The sequence below is a fragment of the Xyrauchen texanus genome, chromosome 8, assembly GCF_025860055.1.
Source record: "Xyrauchen texanus isolate HMW12.3.18 chromosome 8, RBS_HiC_50CHRs, whole genome shotgun sequence".
NCBI lineage: Eukaryota > Metazoa > Chordata > Actinopteri > Cypriniformes > Catostomidae > Xyrauchen > Xyrauchen texanus.
In genome coordinates, this window is record NC_068283.1 from 7,153,460 (window position 1) to 7,176,447 (window position 22,988).

A 22,988-nucleotide genomic window follows, 5' to 3' on the forward strand; every position below is an offset into this window, starting at 1 on the left:
TAACTTAATCCAAGAGTGAAAGTGTCCAATAACAAGGCAGTTACTGAGATTAAGAAAGTTGCATTCAGCTGGTCATGTGAATCCAAAATGGCAGCCCCCATGAGGGCGCCCCTGCCCCATGTAGAATAAAACAGCTTTTATAAGGCCACTGATATGACTAAAGTCCACATCTCATGTGAGTGCTCATGATTTTATACATACCTTTCAAAATTATAATTAATTTATTTAGGAGTAAATCTTTTTAATTTTGGGGGGTTACTGAGTGCACCTTTAAATTACATTCAAGCCACTCTTTAAAAAAATGCATTAATAATTTCACTTTAAAAAGAAAGTAAAGTGCCTGTAATGCTGCTCTAGCTCAAGTGAATCATTTATGTGCACTAGATAATTTACATGAACCGTCCAAAAGAACAAATTCACCTAAATGATTAAATTTTTACCCTCACTTCCTCAACAGTCGGCTCTCGTTGGAAGAATAGTAGCTTGTTACTGGAAAAGGTGAACTACGGTCACACTACTGAAATATGTAGTGAAGTCAGTAGCATCCCTACTTAGTTAACTACTCCCCAACACTGGTTGCTTGGCACCAAAGCACTAATCCATCCCATAATGATTATTAAGATTATTACATTTAGTTACATTTATAACCTGCAAAGTTTGGTAGCAACAAATTTAAAGCTGTTTCAAAATATTACAACATCGCAATCGACTGTTCTTTTGTCAATTTCTGCCATTTAGTTTGATATCCATGTCTAAAGAGCATTTGTGCTAGCTGTTAATTAGCTTTTTTTTAAACATTTTATTTTAAACACAAAACTAACACAGGTCTTTCTTTTCTAAGTGCTGAAATGGTAATGATATGGGCAGTACAGTGATACAAAAAAAACCTTGACAATATAGCTACATTCATTTAATAGAAAACATGTACAAAATAGAACAAAGGAAAGAAAATGCAACATAGAAACCAGTTACATTTTGTTATTGCTAACAAGTGACATGATATTGTAAGGATCTGGTCAGACAACAATGTGCAATTTGATATTTCTTTACTAACACAGAGAGGAACAGTCTCTGTGCATGAACATAAACTTAAGGTGCATTATGATTTTAAGAACAGAACATATAGTGGAATCTGCATGTCCTAAAACTGCTGAAATGTTACAACTCATGGGAAAACAACAAATGACAGTAATTATACCGAACAACTTGGTTAATTACAACCTAAATGAAAGAGACCTTTAAACACATATGGCAACAGAGTGGAAAGTTCACACGGAAAACATCCATATCAAGTGATTTGCAAAGAGGAAAAGTCACTGGGTTAACTATCATTAGTTTAGCGTCAAGGTAATCATTTTAGAAATCCTGATAAGCCAACATTTGAATAAAAAACTTATATATACTTTGGTACAACAAACAGGTTTGCTTCCCAATCAAATATACCTTTAGTGTACAATATACATATTTCGATAAAGTTTAAATACTATTTTGACTAAAATAAGTTTAAAGACGTTCATAGTGTTTATTATCATCTTTAACCTGAATTGCTTGCTGTACATTGATGCTGCTCTAGTTACACGAGGAAGTGTTTTCATTCAAAGATGACGTGTTCCCTTTAAAACCAACCTTAAATACAAAAATAAATGTCAGTAATGTTTCTTACCCTGCACATTTGCAATGTCACAATAGGACAATATCTTTCATGAATGTAGTAGCACCAAACCTGAAGGCTATTTACATTCTGAAATGGATAAAAAGCTGCTTGTGCTCCATATAAAACAAGGTACAATTGTTTGAGCTAAAATGCTCATGAAATAGTTCACCCAAAATTGACTATTACTCGCCTTCATCTCATTCCAAAGTCATATGCAGTTCATTTTTGGGAGAATTATTCTTTTAATCTTTCCTTGAAAGAGTGTAGTGTTTTGAAATGATTATTGCTTTAGGAATGATTCTTCTAAGTGCATCTCTTTCATCTAGGACATTTGTGGTCATTTTGTAAAACGTATTGGGGTCATGCTCGGTAAAGACCACAGTTCAGCCCCAGAAAGACTAGTAATGACAGGACAGAATGAAATACGTAAACAAATATATATATATGCTGGTTGATTATATAGTGGAATAAGACTAAACAAACAAGTACAGATGATACCTACACTGGAGTTGGTCAGAAGGCTGTGGACATCAATAAATGTCCCTGTGTGGTCCTTGGAAATGTGGTCAATGGTCAAACAAGTTTTCCTCTGGTCTCCATTCGTAATAAAGGCATGTGCTGCTCTGGATCAGATCCATGAAATAATCCCAAGCTCCATGCAGGAGAGAGGTTTAATCAAGCATGGCATCCAACTGATCGGCTAGATCGTCGAACATGTTCCCGATGTCATCCAGAATGTTTCCTGCAGACTTTGCCACGTGAGAAACCCTACAAGAGACACAACAGAAATTCAGTTACTTGAATGGACTTTTACTTTTGGAGTGAAAAGTATCATTAACATTTAAAGGAGCATTTAAAAACAGGACATTTAATGGAATAGTTCACCCAAAATGAAAAACAATAAAAAGTGTCTCTCACCCCTCAGTGTGGTTCTCCAGAGTTAGTTCTCTCTCTACTGCTTTCAGTGCCTCCTCCAGAGATGAGCTGGTCTTCTCCAGCCTCCGCTGCATGAGCGTCGACCCCTGACCTGCCTCAACAGGAGTCTGAAGGTTTGCTGATCTAGGTGGGGAGTGCGGGACAGGACATGGAGAAGCCACAAAGGCCACACTCTGAACAACATTCAGAGTCACGCCAGAGACAACTGCTGCGAACACAACCCCAAAAACAGAACACCAGAATAAATGTAAAGTTGTGTGTAAGTAGTTAAATGCAGTCAAGATGTATTGTTGTGATACTCTGTAACTAACTAACACCAAATGATGCTAAATATTTTGAAGCTAATCAGCTATTTAATTTTATCTAGCAGATCATATAATTTATTTATAAAATTAGAACAGTATTAATCTGGCAACAAAACAAAACATTCTATTGAAAAAACATTCAAAAATCATTGCGCCAACCTTGAACAGGTAAATGTACAACAATCTAAAGAAAAATGGCCTAATGTACAGTATCAAAAAACAATAATAAACAGTAATGTTTAGCAAATACATTTTTTATCAATCCAAAAAAAAGTCAAACTGTAACCAACACTAAGTTATGACTCATTGCAATATACAGTCAGAATGAACCTATTTCGTCATTTACTCAAGCTCATTTTGTTCAAAACCCATGTGACTTTATTTCTTTGGTAGAACACAAACGTTTTATATTTGTAAAGAATGTTCGCAATGCTTTTTTCCTCACAGCGAAAGTGAATGGGGATGGGCGCTGTCAAACTCCAAAAAACACAACATAAAAGTAGTCAGAATGAAATCCCAATGTAACCCCTGCTTACAGCTAATGAGTCTATCTGACCACTTTTATGCGACTTTTCGTCAACTTTTGGAGCTTGACAGCCTCCATACTCAATTACTTTTATTGTATGAACAAGATAACCCCTGACATTCTGATAAATATATAATTTTGTGTTCCATGAAAGAGAGAAAGAAATACAAATTTGGTACACCATCAGAGTGAGTAGAAGTGAGTCTTCATTTGTTAGTGAACTATTCTTTTAACGCTACTTGAGAAAGTCACTATCATTGCTTGTGTATTTAGCCAAACGGCTGAACTGGCATTAGTACCTGTGTTTGTAGGAGCAGGATGTGGTTTCGAGGTATGCCGTGCTGGATGCAGGGGACTGGGAGGTTTGGGGGCAAGAGGTGGTGGTGATTGCATTTGTTTGGGAAAAGGCTCCACATGTGGAAGACTCATCTCCGATTCACTGATGCGGAGTTTCACAGTTTCCTGAGTCTGAATTTGCTCAGAAACCTTCAGGCTGTCAACATTGCTGTCGGATGCCATGTTTGGCTGCTCCTTGTCTTTTGGCTTCTGCCGTCTCTTCACGGTGTCTGACTCTTTCAGGTTGAACTCTGGAACTTCAGGGGCTTTGGCTGGTTTGGCTTTCTCTGGAGACTCTGGGGTGCTCTCCGTCTTGAGAGGGCCGCCAACTTTAGGTCTTTGTTTGATGGTGAGGTTGCCTTCTTCTGCAAAGGGGATGCACTCACTGGAGCTGTTCTGTGGTGAGGAAGAGCTCTCCAGACCTGGATCCTTGGTTCCATCATCCTCTTCAGAGTCAGACTTTGATGCATTATCAGTATCTGGATTGGCTTGCAGGACTTGGATAGACTCTCTCTGACTCAAAGTTCTCTGTCTGGATCCTTCATTGGAGACAGAGACAAATGATGTGGTCTCCTGAAGGAGGTCCACTTTAGGGTCAGGTAGAACAGTTTCTGAAACAGCTGCAATGCTCTTTAAAGTTCCAGGACTGTCACTCTCAACTCCTCCAGTAGGTGACACTGGCATGTCCGAGACAATTTCGACACTAGTACTGCAACTGCTGACAGAGCTTAGGCGTTTCGGTGGCAGTGGGGGAGGGCCTTTACGCCGAGCTCTAATGGCGAAAGACTGGCTTCGGCCAATGGACTGCTCTGGAGCAGACTGAAGGCGTGCCAATTGGCCACGGGCAGGCTTGCGGCTCAATGTGGCATAAGAAGGCATGGCAATACTGGCTAGCTGAGCAGCTTCTTCATCGTCTTCCTCATCAGGCTCACCATCTGACAAAGCGTAGCGGGTGAGACTCTGTGTGCGCTTCTTGGTCACGCTAGGAGAGTGGCGGTTGAGCGTGGCACTATTACAGAGCAAACGTGGATAATTTAGTTTTTTTTGAGCAGCTGAGCCTTGTGGAGAGGGCAAAGAGCCCAGTTTGGGTTTGGCAAGCAGCACTGGGTATTTAAAGCCAGTGGACATACTGAATGGCAGCTGCTGCGGTAACTGAGGATGCGTGACCTGGTCGCGGCCTTCCGGAATGTTCCGTTCTTTAGTAGGGCTGCTGTCGGTACTTGTTAAGCTCTCGCGGGAGTGGCTGTAATGGGTGGATGCCGAGGAAGAGGACGAGGGAGTGTTAGGAGGCTCCTGGGAGCGTCCGGACCCCCGAGAACGCGTGTCAATGCTCTCCTGACTGATCGACATACTTACTGCGTTTTTGATGGCCAGTCCCTCCTGACAGCTATTGTAGGGGGTGGACATGGCGCTCTGTAGTTCAGTACTCAGCTCACTGTCCTGGAAAGTGATCATCTTGGATGTGTGGGGCGAGGGAAGGCCACCACCCTCAGGGGGTGGCTCAATAGTGAGCAGGTCCAGGGCAGCAGGGGTTTTGCGGCGTAGTGTGCCCTGCTCTGATTCGGCCTGCAGAAGGGCCTTATTAATATCACACAACTTCTTCACTGCAAGCATCATCTTCTTCTGGTGGCCTGATAAGAGACACACACAGACATAACACTATATATAAATGCTAAAATTCTCTCTGAGAAGTTGCATCTCTAATTCTATCTCTGCACTGCTAAAACCATTTTCCTAGCAAATCAATCACTTTAAAAAATAGATTTGAAGACAAATGATTCAGTCATTAAACTCTAAAAGGCACAAAGTGATAGGTCCTTCGAACATGTTATCTGTTGGCCAATTGGCTTGCACACAGCATACTAAATTGCTCAGTCGTTTGCAGGTAAGCTAGATTTACTGCAGCACACTATGACTTTTCTCAGAGAAACTCCCCTCCTCCCCAGCATCACCTGTCTAGACCTGCTTCATGAAGCTTGTATGTATGTGTAATTGTCCATGTGCCACACATGCTCAACCCAGAATGTCTGTGTATGTTCTTACCAGTAGTAGCAGCAGTGCAAGCAGATCTAATATGCCAAGACCTACTAACTTGTCATATCATTATAATATCTTAGAATTTATTCTGAGAGCTGTCATGCCTGAATTACTGTTGAATTTGACTGTTGAACATTTATTCTATGCACATATACCACAATGCATATGCTTTCCAGGGTTAGGTTAGCTCACCTAGTTTGGTGATGCCAATCTCCTGCAGGTCTTCCCATGTGAGGTCTCGGACAATATTTATAGAGTCATAGCCATTCTCAGCCAGTTTCTTATGATACTTAGGCAGGCCTATTGCACTCAGCCACTCCCCAAGATCCTGCTAAGGGTTAAGATTACACTTTACTGAGAGAGAAGTTAATGCAGTAGACACACGTATGCACACAAATTATACATGTTGTGACTTACTGGTATGTACTCTGGCAGCCATTCTGGAATACTGAGGTTTCCGATCTCCAGGGAGATCTTCTTACGATGGCCTGGTTTAGTCACACCGATAGCTGTGAGATCCTGAAGAAGAGATATACCATCAATATAAACTCAACCTGCAGCAACAACAATGAATGTCATATCTCTCAGATGCACTCAAGTTGTGATGGTACCTCAGGGGTCATTCTGCTGATGGTGGGCACATCATAGCCAGCGTTTAGGAAGTTTGCAGTGTACTGCTCCAACTGAAACTCACTCAGCCACTGATAGATAGCCTCAGCATCCTGACCATGACAAAGGACATAGACTTAAAATAAACAACATTTCTCCCCATCTCTAAAAGACCTGAAACACACTCAAAGTATGTGAAGACAAAATCTGGCATTTGACAATATTTAGAGGTTTTTGTTGTGCCATCTGTAGGGTATATTCTCACCTTGCCCTCTAGTAGCTGCTGAGGACGTACAAACTGCTGAGTGAAACCCTGCTCTCCTGCCTTCTGTGTGGGCAACACAGGTCTGCGGGGAACACCTTAAAATTCAACACACAAACTCACATCAATATATATCTAAAATTATTTTCTATAAACTTTGGTTAAAAAAAGATTAAATGCTATACAAGCATTTAAAAAGAAAATGGTTTAGAATCGCCACATTTTCCGAGAACACTTGATGGACTCAACGGAATATACAGTGTTAGTGTTAGTTGACGGTTCATGTAAATGTATTGCTTAAAAAAGTCAATTCATTTTGGTGAATCGTTTCATTTAGAGGAATTGGTTAAAAAAACGATTCACAGATTCACTTATGTAGCATTGGGAAGTCAATTCATTTGAGTGAATCCGTTTGTTTGGACAGCTACGGTAAAGTAAATGAACTAATTCAAATAAGAGATTCCCTGATTCACTTGAACCAGGGAATCAGGGAATCCCTGATTCACTTGAACCTCAGAGTAGAGGTCACTGTGCTTCTTTTTTGAAGTGATTATTTAGTGAATTGCTGCTGTTCATCATGTTTTTGACTCAGTTATATACAATGGGTGTGTCTATTTTATATTTTTGTATTTAGTATAAACGTATGTGTTTAATGCTACCACCCTAATTGAGATATACCTTCTGAATCAGATCTTCTGTAATATAAAACTATATTTTAGAGGTTGTTACACATATAACTATATTTATTGTTTATTAACTATTTGTATATGGAGAAACTATAGGACCTCTAATTGCAGAATAATATAATATCATTGGATAAATGTATATTTAAAAAGATTTTCTTCCATAAATAGCTTAAATGTAGTTAAATACTTTTTGTTAGTAGCTTCTTGTGTAGCAAATTACTTGACTGAAGTTTAGCTACTTTAAGTTTTGAGTAGCTTGTAGCCTGTACATAGGTGTCCTAGCAGAGTAACCAGTGTTGTCATTTATTACATTTACTATATGGAAGCCCAGGAGTGCCATTTTAAAAAGATTTTTTTTTTGAATAAGCCAATGTATAAATGGACAAATAAATAGACACATTTAAATGTGTCTATATAATTCATGTTTTAAAATGTACTTATATTTAGCTAAATTTATATTTAGTCATTTTTAAATGCATATTTTAAATTGCGTTTTAAAAAGCATTTGTCAATTGCTGGTTCTGTTGATAGCATTACGATTACAGCTTCCACCTTGGACACACATCACTGTGCACGCTCAGGTAGGACCACGTTCAGTATTTCACAGCAACTGTTAACTTCTGATATGCTTCGCATCCGTTTCTTATGCACAGTATTTGTAGATCTAATAACGTGTTCGTACGTGTTCAAGTGCTCATACCACCGTCCAATGACAGTACGTCTTACATCCTATCTTACATCCCACAAGTCAACAATCCAATGGCATTTTTTTAAGTTCAATTATCAATTGGAGAAAGAAAAGGAGAAGAAACAGGAAAAAGAAAAGGAAAAGCAAACTGGCAAATTATTTAAGAAAAGCAATTGGCAAATGCTTTTTAAAATGTCATTTAAAAGGTGCATTTAAAAATGACGTATTAAGTACATTTTAAAACATTAATTAAATAAAAACATTTAAATGTGTCTAAATATTTGTCCATTAATAAATTGGTTGATTTATTCACATTTTTATTTTCAAATTAATAAATTGATCATTTATTCCTTCATTCTTTTTTAAATGGGACTCCTGGGCTTCCATATTACTATGAACATTTTCTACTAACATTTGGCAACCAAAAAGTACATTTTAAAACATTAATTGAATAAAAAAATTTAAATGTGCCTATATATTTTTCCATTAATAAATTGGTTGATTTATTCACATTTTAATTTTCAAATTAATAAATTGATCATTTATTCCTTCATTCTTTTTTAAATGGGACTCCTGGGCTTCCATATTACTATGAACATTTTCTACTAATATTTGGCAACCAAAAAGTTATTGAATATCCTTTGAACAGTCTTTATTTTCAACATTGTTTTATCCTTTAAAATCTAACACCTCTTTTTGAGAGAAGTTTTGCTTCAAAAGTGTGCTTGTACTGTCTTTCTTTAAAATAACTGCCACTTGGTTTGACATTTAGTTATCTAATGCAATGACAGTTGAACAAGTTTAAGTGTGGCTTGAGCACAAAACGTACATTTATACATGGCTGCAACTCATTACCTGTGGGTGTGTCTGCATGTTTGTTATGATCCGGTTGTAGTGAATCCCCAGCAGATGGTGCAGTCTGCGTAAAATGAGAAAGCACCCCAAGACAAAAAAGTTTAAATGAAATAAGACAGCCTATAGATCAATACAGAGGCAACATTTACAGTCAGGGTTGCCATATTTTGTCACCAATGAAATCCCATGACCTTTTAATTTATTTGTGGATTTGTGACTTTTTGGGCAGTTTTCTATTTGTATATCAGGTATGAATGCTTAGGTGTAACCAATTATACCCTGTCTTCAGGTTTCATAGTAGCTGGTTACCTTGCTGGTGTGCTGATGTGGTCCGCTGGGGGTGCTGTTGCTCTCTGTGCTCTGCCCACTGCCTGCACTGCGGGTGCTGCCCACACTGCCAGTGCTGCTCACACTGTTCCTGTCCCCAGCTGAGAGAGAGAGAGAGAGAGAGAGATAGAGAGAGAGAGTGAGTGGTGGTTATCACAACAGTTGTCTGAACTGCCATGCCAGTGTGCTATTGCAGCCGTGAAGACACAGTGCCCGCTGTGCCAAGAGGGCTAGATTTCTACTAAAGCAGCAGGCAGGATTGGGTGGGGAGTTGCAGGATAAAGCCACAGGCATGTGGTGATGGGAGTTACAGATGGCAATGCCAACCTTCATTCTGCTACAGCGACACTGCAAAAGATCATTTTCTTCAGAATGTTTGTCCTGTTTTCCAGTACAATTATCTAAACCTCCTTCAAAAAGAGAATATCTTAAATGTACATTTCTTTACCCGTTGGCAAAGAGAATCCGGAAGTAAAAATCCCAATCAGAAAAACGCAGCAAACTAAGCGCAGTAAAAGAGCTTTGCAGCGACCGCCCACTTCCTTGATGCACTCTGTGTGAATGACACAATCTAGTCATTCTACCAACACACTCAAATTACTTATACATTTATATATAATAATATTTAGCGATATACATTAAATACATTGTATCTTATACTTAGTAACTTAAAATCGATAGTTTAATATTTTACATTTGAACGTTTGTAATTCAATAGCATAATTCTCATTGCAATGGTACTGTTGTTCATTCCCTCAATAAGGATTTTAAAGGGATAGTTCACCCAAAAATGAAATCACCAAAAACACAAGAAGAAGAATGTGAAAATCTCGAGCAGGGAGGAGATTTATAGTAAAAAAGGACCTTAATATTGATCTGTTTCTCACCCACACCTATCATATCACTTCTGAAGACTTGGATTAAACCACTGGAGTCATCTGGATTACTTTTATGCTGATTTATGTGGAATTTTGAGCTCTGATCACTATTCACTTACATTGTATGGACCTACAGAGCTAAAATCTTAATTTTTCAAGTGAACTATTTATCTTAAAACAGGTCTTGTTCTTATCCTGCTGTTCTAGTAAAAATCTTGTTTTAATATTTTAACTGGAAAACAAGACAAAAATACAGATTAAGAAAAAAAAAAAAAATTTCCACCGTAACGGAAGGGTTCACACTCGGACGTCTAGCAAACTGGGAGGCTGGGCACAAGTTAGCATCTGGAGACGGACACACCAAATGAGTCTGAGTGACGTCCCTAATGGCGTAGTTGGCCAGCCAGCCAATCAGAAGGTCTGTCTGCAGCAGGAGGGGGTGTGTATACACAGGGGTGCAGACAGCCAGTAGGGGGCGTAGGGGAGGAGCGTTTCAGTAGAGGGCAGTGCAGAGATTCTTACCAGCGCAGGAGTTCCGCAAAACCCAGATGTCCTCCATGCTGGGGGTTATAAGCTGGGACAGACTGCGAGGAGGCCCACCTAACAGACACAAACACTTTTTGTGGCCTAGTCTTGGAGAGAGGGGGGAGGGGGGGTCCCAACTCAAATCAGTGAGTGCCTCTGTAGGGTGTTTTTATGCAAAGATACTGGAATGTATCTATCATACCTGCTTTGTAGAACCTGACCTAATTTTTACTCCAACTAACACTTAAAATGGTTGTTGTTCTAGAACGCCTGTTTTTTTTGTGGTTTTTTTGCAATATTTATAAAAAAAAAGGGGAACATTTTGTCGTCTCATTGACTAAGTCTACGTCCATACTTATTCCATTTTGTTTGAAAACATACATTTTGCTACGTTTAAACCTGTCATCTACACTAGAACAGTGTTTTCCTCCACTGAAAGGAGCATTATGAAAATGTTCTCCATTGCACATACTATGGAGAATGACAATATTAGAAAATGGAAAACTGAGCTTTCAAACGAAAACAGATTTGTGTGGAGGAGGCCTTATAAATGATTTCATGTTTTATGAATTTCATTGTGTTTTGTCCCTCATTGTTTCATTTTGATGGCTTAACACTAGGAATGTGTCACGTATTGAGTACTGGTGGTTGAGACAATAATAAAAAAATCTTTCTTGTTCCTTTGGATGGTACTGAGATAAAAGACTTGCAACAATCACTAAGATTTTCCTTTATAGACTGCTGGCAACTATGATTTGATTCACTCAAATGTAAAAACATTTGGGCTGTCGATTTAAAGCGTTAATTCAGTGCGATTAAATCGCACCATAATAAGGAATATTCCTGAGAAATGCAAGCTTGTAGTACCACCTGTTTACTCCAGAGGGCAGTAAGTGAAATTTCAGCTGTATGAGCAACACACAGTTTATGTTTACAGTGAAGAAAACACTTCAGTAGGCAGAACAACACAAACATGCGTTACGTTCTTGCATTCAAAACACTTGGAGCGCAAATGCGAACTAAGGGATCTTATATATATATTATATATATATAATATATATATAATTTTGTAATATTTAAAGATAACTGTGTATAATTATATATTGATATAAATATGTATAATCTTTATATATTGTGTTATTGTTATATGAGGGGCTTTCTCAGCAAATATTTGTATATGCGATTAATCGCGATTAATTAATCGGGACACCATGTAATTCATTAGATTAAAAAAAAATTGCGATTGGCAGCCCTAAAAAAAATACAAATAAAATATTATTTTTTTTACATTGCGATTAAACCATTTATTATGGTCTAAATCTGAAAAAAAAAAGACATACCAACTGGCGAGTTTTATTTACTTGCTAAAGCCAAATTTTACTTTGCTTGGCGAATGTTTATTTTGTTTTTCACACTTGGCTCAATTGCTACATTAACATGAGTTCTAATGAAAGTTTCAACTGCATCTAAGACCATGTCCGCGCTAATATGTTTTTGTTTGAAAACGCATTCATCGCTAAATTTACACCTCACATCCAGACTAGAATGGTTGTTTCCTTAACCGAAAATGAAGCTTTTCAAAAATGCTCTCCCATCCAGAACAACTGTCGGATTCTGGAAGCTCATTTTTTCCATCGGGGAATTCATTGAATTCAAACCAACCCTGAGCTGTGAGGCTGTTAATCAAAGGTATAGGATTGTGTTGAAGCCAACAGTCTGCATTATTTCAACTTCATTTAAATAAAAAAAAACTTGTTTAATAGCAGAATTCCTGGTGAAGAACTACACTACCCATGATCCTTGTGAGGGATCCACCAATCAGATAATCAAGATGAACAACATGCGCCAAACAAGCTCTGCAGTGACTACCCACTCCCATGATGCTCTGTGAGTGACGCAACTCTCAAACTACTTCTATTTGCATATATCTGAATATTATGCAATAAAATGTATTTTTATATTGTTTCAATACTTATAATTAACAGCAAAAGTGAACACAGGTGCAATCCACTGACGTACTGCATCTGACCAACCAAACAAACCCAACTCTGACATCGTATGGACTCGGGCCTGCACCAAAAGCTCTTGTGTGAAAGCGTCCAGAGGCGAGCGTGTATACCTGAGTTGGTGCTCAGACCGTTGGCATGGGGGAGCACCAGGTGGGGGTTAGTGGTGTACAGAGTGCAGGAGTCATCAGTCTGAGGGGCAACACCGCCGCTCAGACTCAAGCTGGGGCTGAGGGAGGATCTGGAGAACAGCTGTTGCCGTTGAGTGGGCACTGAGGCGTGTCGTAACAGGGTGCCCCCTAAAGGACAACACACACACATGACAGCAGTAGCGGGTTAATATGCAAGCGGATGGAGGTTAGAGGTGAACAGATATTACATGGGAAGTGGCAACAAGATGGAAGACAGAGACACATATCTAGGGTGGCATTATATCAGTCAGTATGATTAGTGTGTTGAAGGAAGTATGTCAATTGAGGGGTTAATGGTTGTGTTTTATCAAACAGATTTTCATGAAACCCTAATAGTCAACGTCTGCTACTAGTCATGCAACTTTTATCAGGCAAAAGCCTGGTGGATATTTGTATAGTGTATTTCTTGCAAGTGTATGTCTTTCTTCGTATTATTCTAAAGGCTAAAATTAAGACAATAAGTCTTGTTAAAGCAAATTTTTCTCAATTCTTGTTTTTTGTTTATTCACTAGGCAGTTAAACAACTTTAAAGGGATAGTATACCCAAGAATGAAGATTCAGGTTGTTATGATGGTACCTGATCTTCGGCTGATGACCTCCACTATGGAGGGAGGGAAGTAGCCGACTCGGTCTGTTCCTCTCTGGGTGTCGTGGATGTGGCCTTTCCAGCGTCCGTCCATGTGCTGCTCGATCACCTGCCAAACACAACATAGCAGGTTACACATACAGCTCAACAGCAGGGTTGCAGGAGTAAAAAGCCCATTCATTTCTCCATTGAGAAATAAATAATTAGCAATAATTTATTAAACTTTTAAGACAGACCAACCATGAGCACCGAGATAGTTAAGCGTTTGCATATGCTTCTGTAGAAACCACAACCAGTGTGATTTTAACGTAATAAATTAAAACTATAATAATAATCATGTTTAACTCTTTCCCCGCCAGCGTTTTTAAAAAAAAGTTGCCAGCCACCGCCAGGGTTTTTGACGATTTTCGCTAAATTTTAATGGCCCGCAGAATATTTTCTTCCATGAATATATGAAGATGCTATATATCACAATAAAGATCTGAGCCTCTGCTTTTAGGCAACAAAAAAACGATTTTATTTTATCTTCATTTGTTCTTTTTTTATTGCGACTTGAACAGAAGTCGGTTTTGTCAAAAAACAACATTTCGGACAAAAAGCTGATAAAAAGGCATGTTTATGTCTGATATTTTGAGCTTCTCAATACTCCACTTCTTCATGTTTGAGTCGATCGCAGTCTGTTTCTTTGATCAAAGAGTTGCGTACTCTTTCAAAACATGCGCAGGGGTCTTCCTTACCGTATAACACCTAAAACACGGACACCCGGAAAATTCCGTGTTTGGCGGGGAAGCATTTTTTCATAAAACACGGAAAATTCCGTGTTTGGCGGGGAAAGAGTTAATAGTCATATTCCCATTGAAGAACTACACTACCCATAATTCTGAAAGGAGATTCACCAATCAGAGAAGTCTGTGTTACCATGGAAATGGAAACTGTGCCAAAACAGTTCAGCAGCGACCAACCATGAAGCAATGCAAATGACTGAGTCAGGTTCCTGCATTATCAAACTACTTATATACGCACTGTCGATTTAATACATTTAATTATATAGTGAAATTGATTACTTTAAAAAATAACCTGTTATAAAAGTATGCAATTAATCATGCCGGTTGACCTGCGTAAATTCTGTAATTAGGAATTTTATTACCAACGGCGCAATTCAAGATTAAGGTACCGCCTACCTGTTTTTGCAAGTAGCACTCAGCAGGGGGCAGATAGTGCAACTCCAGCAGTAACGGCAACTCTTGCAGAGAGCACAAAATGCGTTTTTGTGTTTAAATACAGCTGGACAAAGTAGCTGCATGGATTGAGACGCATTTTTCACCATTTCAAACTACGTTCAACTTGATATCCCAAAAAATGCAGCATTTATGGTGCAAAATGCTGACAATCTATAAGACGAGATGCAACCACAATGAGACACTCTAATAGTGAGCATCTGATGTAAGTATATATAACAAACAAACAAAAACAGTGCAGATGGAAAGCAAAAACACCTCCTGTGAGAACAGCCCTGAAGTCTACCAAAGAAAGATTAATGAACTCAATTGTGAAATAGACAGCAGTGGACTGTCGGCCAGTGATATTATTATGTTATGGTCAATGATATGGAAATAAAACAATATATTGACGTTTAAAGCTTCTTATATATTGTTTGTCTCACCAATATTTTACTTGTGCCAAAATACAGTAATGTATTTTAATTATCTGAATTTATATTTTTAATTTATATTTGTAATATATTATCTAATATTATATTTATTTATAAATATATATATACTCATTTAAATATAAATATACTGCATATATAATATAATTAATGCAGCAATACATTTAAAAAATGTATATATATATACATTGCTACATTAATCATATTAATATATATTATATATAAATATATTTTAATAAACTTATATAATATATATTGAATATTAATATACAGTGCACTCTGTTTAGTAAGAGCTGATCTGTTTAAATTCTGTTTAAATTAAATTATATATATATATATAGATATTTGTGATTTATTGTGATTAATTGATCGACACATTGTATACTTAAGCAAAATGTAATCAACTGACAGCTCTAATTTAAAAAGAATACATCAATATTTAGCAATAAAATAACAACTGTTTTTATAATCATGTCATAGACTACTATACAGTACACGTATATCATTTGCAATGCTTCATTGGATTGTAGTCTCATGTACTTTAGTCTTCAGTTTTAGATTTGTATCCTCTTTCCTTTACATTTGTGATTGTAATGTTGTGATTCATCTGGGAGCTGGTTGGTTTGGTTCAAGCCATATAACTCTTTATTGAAGAATGTTCTGAAATGCCAATGGAGATGAGAAAAAATACTTTTAGAACCTAGGCCCCTAAAAAAGTGTGCATTCACTGTAGTGCTCTATTCACATCACACTGATCTCACCCGTACTATCTGCAAATAAAGCACTGGATTTTTAAACCAAAAGTTTTTCACATCCTTGACAACCAGTCAAAACAGAGGAGCAGGTCGGGACTTCAGAGACAATGCATGATTTTGAAGCTTTTGAATGTTAGATAACATGACCCCAGCCGCCCACCCAACGCAAACACGAAAATCACATAACTGCAGGCCTAAGAAGTGTAGCTGCAATAGCAGCAAGAACATTGAGCTCATAAAATACTATATATTTGCCTCCATTAAATGACCCTTTGACTACACTTATCATCTGCCCACTGTTTCCTTTGTAACAGTGCTGTGTGTAAATCTGCAGCAGTTTGAGTTCACAGGTAAACGCTTCTGAATTTATCTTCAGAATGCTCAAGAACTGAAGCAATGAACCAAAAAAAGCCATTTATGCTGGCAAAGAAAGGATTTGTGAGGACAAAGATCTGACCTCCAAAGAAACAGAATTCAAGTCTTAAAGTGTGGCTGGGTTAAACCCTGTGGTGTAACCCCGGTGTCCTGGCCAAATTCCCCCCATTTGCCCCTATCTATCATGGCCTCCTAATTATCTCATCCCTGAATCAGCTACATCACTCTACTCTCCTCTCCACCAATAGCTAGTGTGTGCTGGGCGTTCTGGCACACTATGGCTGCCGTCGCATCATCCAGGTGGATGCTGCACCCCTATAGAGATTCCCCCTCTACTATGTGGAGCGCTTTAAGTGCCTAGAAAAGCACTATATAAAACATTTAAGGAATTATTATTATTAAACACTTTTGTTGTTTTACATCAACAACAAAAATAATGGCACCTAATACATGCCCTTATGAACAAAAATATATGAAGATAAAATAAAATGCTACACATGCTACATTAAATACAGGTCACACACACACACACACACACACACACACACACGTTGGTGCGGCTATCATTATGAGGATTCTCCATAGACATAATTATTTTTATACTGTATGAACTATAGATTCTATCCCCTAAACCTAAACCTTACCCTCACAAAAAACTTTCTGCATTTTTACATTTTCAATAAAACATTGTTTAATATGTTTTTTAAGTGATTTGAATTATGGAGACACTAGAAATGTCTTCATAAAGCACATTTATAGCATAATACCCTTGTAATTACCAGTTTGTAACCTAACCACACACACACACACACACACACACACACACACACAAATACATATGCCCACACACACACACAAATACACACGCCCACACAAATACACACGCCAACACACACACACACAGGTATTTTGACTTTGGAGAGCTATAATAAAGTATTTAAATGGGCGTACCGTGATGACATCACCGGCGCGTATGGTGAGGGCTGTGGGGTCGTGAAGATTCCAGAAGTCTTTCAGAGCTCTCACCTGAAGAACTCCTGTAGCATCTGAAAACACACACATGTTTACTTATCTACCTAAATGAGGACATTTCAAAGACTTCTGTTGCTTTATATAATGCTACAGTATTTATAATTGATATAAAACTACAGCGCAAAAGTCTTCGGCACATAAGATGTTTCACAAAAACTTCTCTTAGGAGGGTTATTTCAAATCCAATTATTCCAGTGGAAAAGAGAATTCAGGTTTGGAGTAAGGACAAAGAAGATATGTTAAAGGATTGTTTTTGTGCTACAAACTGGGATGTCTTTTTTGATTCATGCAGAGACCCTCACGAACTTACTGACAGTATTACCTCCTATATTCAATTCTGTGAACAGTTATTGATACTAAAGTGGTTAAAGTCTTCTCAAATAATAAACCATGGCTCTCTAAAGATTTAAAGAAACTCATTAATGAAAAGAATTGGGCATTTCGTGAAAATAATTATGAGGGTTTTAAAATGAAAAGGAAGGAATTGAGAGCTATGATACAAAAAGCAAAAATTGACTTTAAATGCAAGGTAGAGGATAAGTTAGCGAATCAAGATGCAAGGAGTGCTTGGCAAGGCTTGAATAAGATGATGGGGCGTGGCACAAGAGATGTAAATAATGATATTCCTATAGGGACAGATGGTTTTAAATGGGTAAATGATTTGAATTTGTTTTATGGAAGATATGACGTAGCTGACAATTACAATAAGATTGAAGAAATAAGTGATAGGATTCCAGTGGGGCCACCGATCTGGTTGACCGGTGATCAAACCAGAAGGTCCCTTAAATGCATTAAGCCCCATAAAGCACCAGGTCCAGATGGCCTTAGAGGGAAAGTTTTAAAGATATGCGTAAATGAATTAACTGACCCTTTAACAAAATTATTTCAGTTTTTATTAGACTTACAGATCGTTCCCAATACTTGGAAGTTATCATTTATACGACCTCTTCCGAAAAAAGTGACAGCAAAAATTTAGAGGACTTTCGATCCTGTGGCTTTGACATCAATACTCGCTAAAAGCATGGAAAGAGTAGTTAGCTACCACCTTAAACCATACATATTAGAGCAATTAGATGTACTGCAATTTGCATACAAATCAAAAAGAGGGACATAGGATGCCATGCTTACCATGGTTGATACAATTGCTAGTCATCTACAACGAGCAAAGGCTTATGTGCGTGTTCTTTTTATCGACTATACCTCTGCTTTTAATACCATGCAGATACATTTGCTCCTGGAATGTCTCCTGGTTCTAGGTGTAAATGGAGGAATAGTGCACTGGATAAAGAACTTTTTAACAAATAGACCTCAGCGAGTTTGTGTTGGGAGGTTTAAATCAGATACTATGTTTTTAAATACGGGGCACCACAAGGATGCGTCCTGTCACCTATTTTGTTTTCTGTTTATACAAGTAGTATAAGAGTGCAGCATGAGAATTATAAATTATACAAATATGCAGATGATATGGCACTTGTCGCACTTTTATGGAAAGATTGTGCACATTATGAGTATGAGAAGAAGGTTTTGGAACTAGAAGAATGGTGTGAGGCAAGTTCCTTATTGATAAATGTAAGTAAAACAAAAGAGTTGATTTTAAATCATTCAGAGCCTCTAACAGAGTTAATGTTATGTAATCAAACAGTTTAAATTGTGAAGACTTTTAAGTATTTGGGAACCATGATTGACTGTAAATTGAATTTCTCTGATAATATTAACCTTATTTGTAAGAAAGCAAATCAGAGGTTATACCTGTTAAGGAAGTTGAGAGAATTTTCTGTAAGTCAGGATGTTCTGCAAAGAGTTTATATAAGTTTAATTGAGAGTGTTTTAGGGTATAATATAACTGTGTGGTTTGGACGAGTTACATCTGTTAATAAAGTAAAGTTAGAAAGAATTACAAGAGTTGGAGGAAAAATTGTAGGATCTAAACAAAAATCAGTCGCACAGTTATATCAAATTGCTGTTCAGAGGAAAGCTTTGATTATAGCAAGAGATACAACACACCCATTGAATCATGTCTTTGAATTACTGCCATCACGTCGTCGCTATAGAACACCAAAAGCGATTAAAGTGATATATAAACAATCTTTTGTACCAAATGCAATAAGTCTTTTGAATAAGAGGAAAGAGATGTGAATATTTTAATGTGTATATTGTGTATCGTTTTGTGATTGTATACTGTGTATTGTTAATTGTTTTGATTGTATGGCGAGACCAAAGACCAATTTTCAGCCAAGGCTGAACAATAAATAAATGAAATGAAATGAAATGAAATGAAATGAAATCTTCTGCTTCAGTGTGTCAATAGGAAATATACATTTCAGATTTCTTTTTGCAAATAAATTAGAAGACCTCCACAAGTCTGGTTCATCTTTGGGAGCAATTTCCATACACCTGAATGTACCACATTCATCTGTACAAGCAATAGTACACAAGTATAAACACCATGGGACCACACAGCCGTCATACCGCTCAGGAAGGAGACACATTCTGAACGAGATGAACGTAATTTAGTGCTTTTATTTAAAAGTTTAAATCAATCCCAGAACAACAGCAAAGGACCTTGTGAAGATGCTGGAGCAAACAGGAGGAAAAGTATCTATATCCACAGTATAATGAGTCCTATATCGACATAACCTGAAAGGTTGCTCAGCAAGGAAGATCATACTGCTCCAAAACAGCCATAAAAAAGCCAGACTACAGTTTGCAAGTGCACATGGGCACAAAGATCTTACTTTTTGGGGAAATGTCCTCTAGTCTAATGAAACAAAAATGTAACTGTTTGGCCATAATGATTGTTTGGAGGATAAAGCTCCGGGGGGATTGTTCCTGTAATAAGGGCTCTGTAAGCCGCTTTGGATAAAAGCGTCTGCCAAATGCATAAATGTAAATGTAAAGTTCGGTGGCAAATGGGTCTTCCAAATGGACAACAACCCCAAGCATACCTTTAAAATTGTGGCAAAATAGAATAGAACTAGTTTACATGTAATAAAAACAGATATGATGTATATACACTGTAAAGCATTTATACATCGCAGAGCATTTGTTGTACATCCATTAAATTATGCCGATTTAAATAAATCTTTGCATTAGAGTCAAAATTGAATATAAAAATGATTTTGGGGTGAAATATAACCTGGACACGATTCATGAGATTTGTCAAGCTGACAACATTAATATTTTCTGTACCAGGGCTGAAGAAAAAAGGAAAAGAAAAAGGCTTTACTGGCATTGGTGGGCAAATGTGTTTTATTTTATGTTTAAGTTTAATACAGTAGATGACTGAATGACCTTTAAAACTGTGAATTCAAGTCACACATGAAAATTGTTCACAAAATCACTGCCAGGTGGTGCAAAGGGACACATTTTGCACCTTTGTTAAATGTGAAGAAAGTGAGAGTGAGTGAGTACAAGTAATAATAATTTTAATATACTTATATATGTGTGTGTGCGAGGGTGTGTGTGTGTGTGTCTCTGTGTGTGTGTGTGCATGCGTGCGCGCGCGCGTGTGTGTGTAGGTGTGTGTGTGTGCGAGGGTGGGTGTCTGTGTGCGTGTGTGTGTGTGTGTGTCTGTGCATGCGTGCGCGCGTGTGTGTGTAGGTGTGTGTGTGTGTGTGAGGGTGGGTGTCTGTGTGTGTGTGTGTGTAGGTGTGTGTGCGTGTCTGTGTGTGTGCATGCGTGCGCGTGTGTGTGTGTGTGTGCGAGGGTGGGTGTCTGTGTGTGTGCGAGGGTGGGTGTCTGTGTGTGTGTGTGTGTGTAGGTGTCTGTGTGTGTGTGTAGGTGTGTGTCTGTGTGTGTGTGTGTGTGTGTGTCCGTCTGTGTGTGTGTGTGCATACATGTGTGTGTAGGTGTGTGTGTCTGTGAGGTTGGGTCTGTGTGTGTGTGTGTGGATTTCTGTAAACTAAAGCCTATTGGCTATTTTTAAAAGTGGGGCGAGTCATTCAACATGTCCCACCCCGTTTTAGTAGGAAATAATTCAAAACACCAAATCGAACCAAGCTCGTCAAAGCACTTCACGGGCCTTTAACAATAAACAATAAACATTTAACAAGAAAATATTTGCAATTTTACAGTGATTTTAGATTTTACCGTATAATTAATGGTAAAAAAATATATATATATATATATATATATATATTATATTTAACAAGAGAATAAGTTTATGGTAAACTATTGTTAATTTCACTGTAAAAACTACAATCTGGTGTTCCCAGAAGTCTCAGCGTGACCCGTCACATATCATTCATTTTTATGGGATTAGTTATAATTCTTATTGTTAATATCACTTATGTACATTGGGTTGTTCTTCATGTAGCTTAGTTCATGATTATTGCAGTTGCATTATTTTAGAGTCGCATGATTGGACGTTACCCTGATGGTGTTTTGTCTTTGTGTGAGTAAAGGCCCAAACATACTCTATGCTAGAACGTGAACTCTATGCTAGAACGCGAACGCGTTGCTACGCAAGCTCGATTGCACGCATCGTTGCGTTGTGAAATGTGTCAGCACACAATTCATAACACAATGCCAGTATGCGCTAGTTAAAGACACCTAATATAAAGCGGGTCCAGAAAACTTGAATTAAATATAGTGAAAAAATAAATTAAATAAAAAGTTTATGAATATATACTTTATTTAGAGAATATTCCCATTATATTATTTGTGACTTGTGATTTTATTTGTAGTGGGAGGTGCTGACACATTGACAAACAGCAGACACCCTGAATGAATAATTAACTCTGTCGGATGTTTCTAGAAGCAATGTGGCCACACACACACACACACACACACACACACACACAGTGGAGTTTTGACTGAGCGGTTCTGGCTACAGCAGTTGGCCTGTAAGTGCTCATTATGATTAGAGTGATCTGTGAGTTCAAAGGCTGTGTTCTGGATTACAGAGGAGATGACACACACACAAGTCTCTGGCTCTGTCTAGAACCTCAGGCAGCTTCCTTGCTGCCCAGTCAGTCAAAAACATAACATGCAGCATTTTTAAGGTAACTTTTAAGGAAACTATTTCAGACCGGCTTCCTAGGCACTTCTAAGAATGCATCAGGATATTTATATGTTTGAAATGCACACAAGTACTCAGAGAAAGCAGCTGGTTATATGACCTCAAGTTTAAACATAGCCATAGGTGTAGATTTAGGTAGGGATGATAGGGACATGTTCCTACCAACTTTCAGAAAATCTGAAACGTCCCGACCAACATTTGAGCAATTTTAGCTCACAGAAAATGAGCCATGTGGATTATACAACGGGTTTGTTGAATGCTTGATTCTGATTGGTTGATGGGTGTTCTAAGGTGTGCAATTATTTTCCAGTAAACGCACGGCTATGAAGTAGTTCCAGGTCTTGACCGCATAACTGTTCCATATCACTTCGCCAGATTAATTAAGTAATTTCATAGAGCCGTACAGACTACCACAGCAAAATATCCAATTTAAACAAAGACATTGGCTAAGTAAATAGTATAAGAATAACAATGTCATAATAATATCCTAAATTTATTTCAATTTTGGTTGGAAAGTGCCCTTGAGCTCCCTCTCTTTCTCACTTTCGCTCTCGTCTCATTAGCGCACACACACACACACACACACACACACACACTAAATGCTGCCACAGCAAAATAACCATATAAACAAAGCCATTGGTTAAAGTAAATTGGTTAAGAATGACAAAAACATTTCTATAATACCCTACATTTATATACATTTCGGTTGAAAATGCCTCCCCTCTCTTTC

General features: G+C 37.9%; 1 protein-coding gene across 5 annotated transcripts in view; it reads right to left on the reverse strand.

Annotated features, from left to right (window-relative positions):
* Positions 1-897: 897 nt before the first annotated feature.
* LOC127647620 (caskin-2-like) overlaps positions 898-22,988 on the reverse strand; it is an 85,921-nt gene continuing 63,830 nt past the window's right edge. Inside the window, exons 10-22 of one of the 5 annotated variants that reach the window (XM_052131976.1) lie at positions 17,158-17,252; positions 13,399-13,516; positions 12,744-12,929; positions 10,622-10,699; positions 9,204-9,322; positions 8,895-8,958; positions 6,669-6,763; positions 6,406-6,516; positions 6,212-6,313; positions 5,987-6,122; positions 3,721-5,388; positions 2,573-2,798; positions 898-2,422 (exon numbers count right to left, since the gene is read on the reverse strand). In XM_052131976.1, coding sequence (XP_051987936.1) covers positions 2,326-2,422; positions 2,573-2,798; positions 3,721-5,388; positions 5,987-6,122; positions 6,212-6,313; positions 6,406-6,516; positions 6,669-6,763; positions 8,895-8,958; positions 9,204-9,322; positions 10,622-10,699; positions 12,744-12,929; positions 13,399-13,516; positions 17,158-17,252 — 3,095 coding nt within the window. In that variant the 3' untranslated portion in view covers positions 898-2,325. Of the gene's footprint in view, positions 2,423-2,572; positions 2,799-3,720; positions 5,389-5,986; positions 6,126-6,211; positions 6,314-6,405; positions 6,517-6,668; positions 6,764-8,894; positions 8,959-9,203; positions 9,323-10,621; positions 10,700-12,743; positions 12,930-13,398; positions 13,517-17,157; positions 17,253-22,988 lie in introns of all 5 variants that reach the window. The other 4 variants (XM_052131977.1, XM_052131975.1, XM_052131978.1 and 1 more) reach the window with 4 other exon arrangements.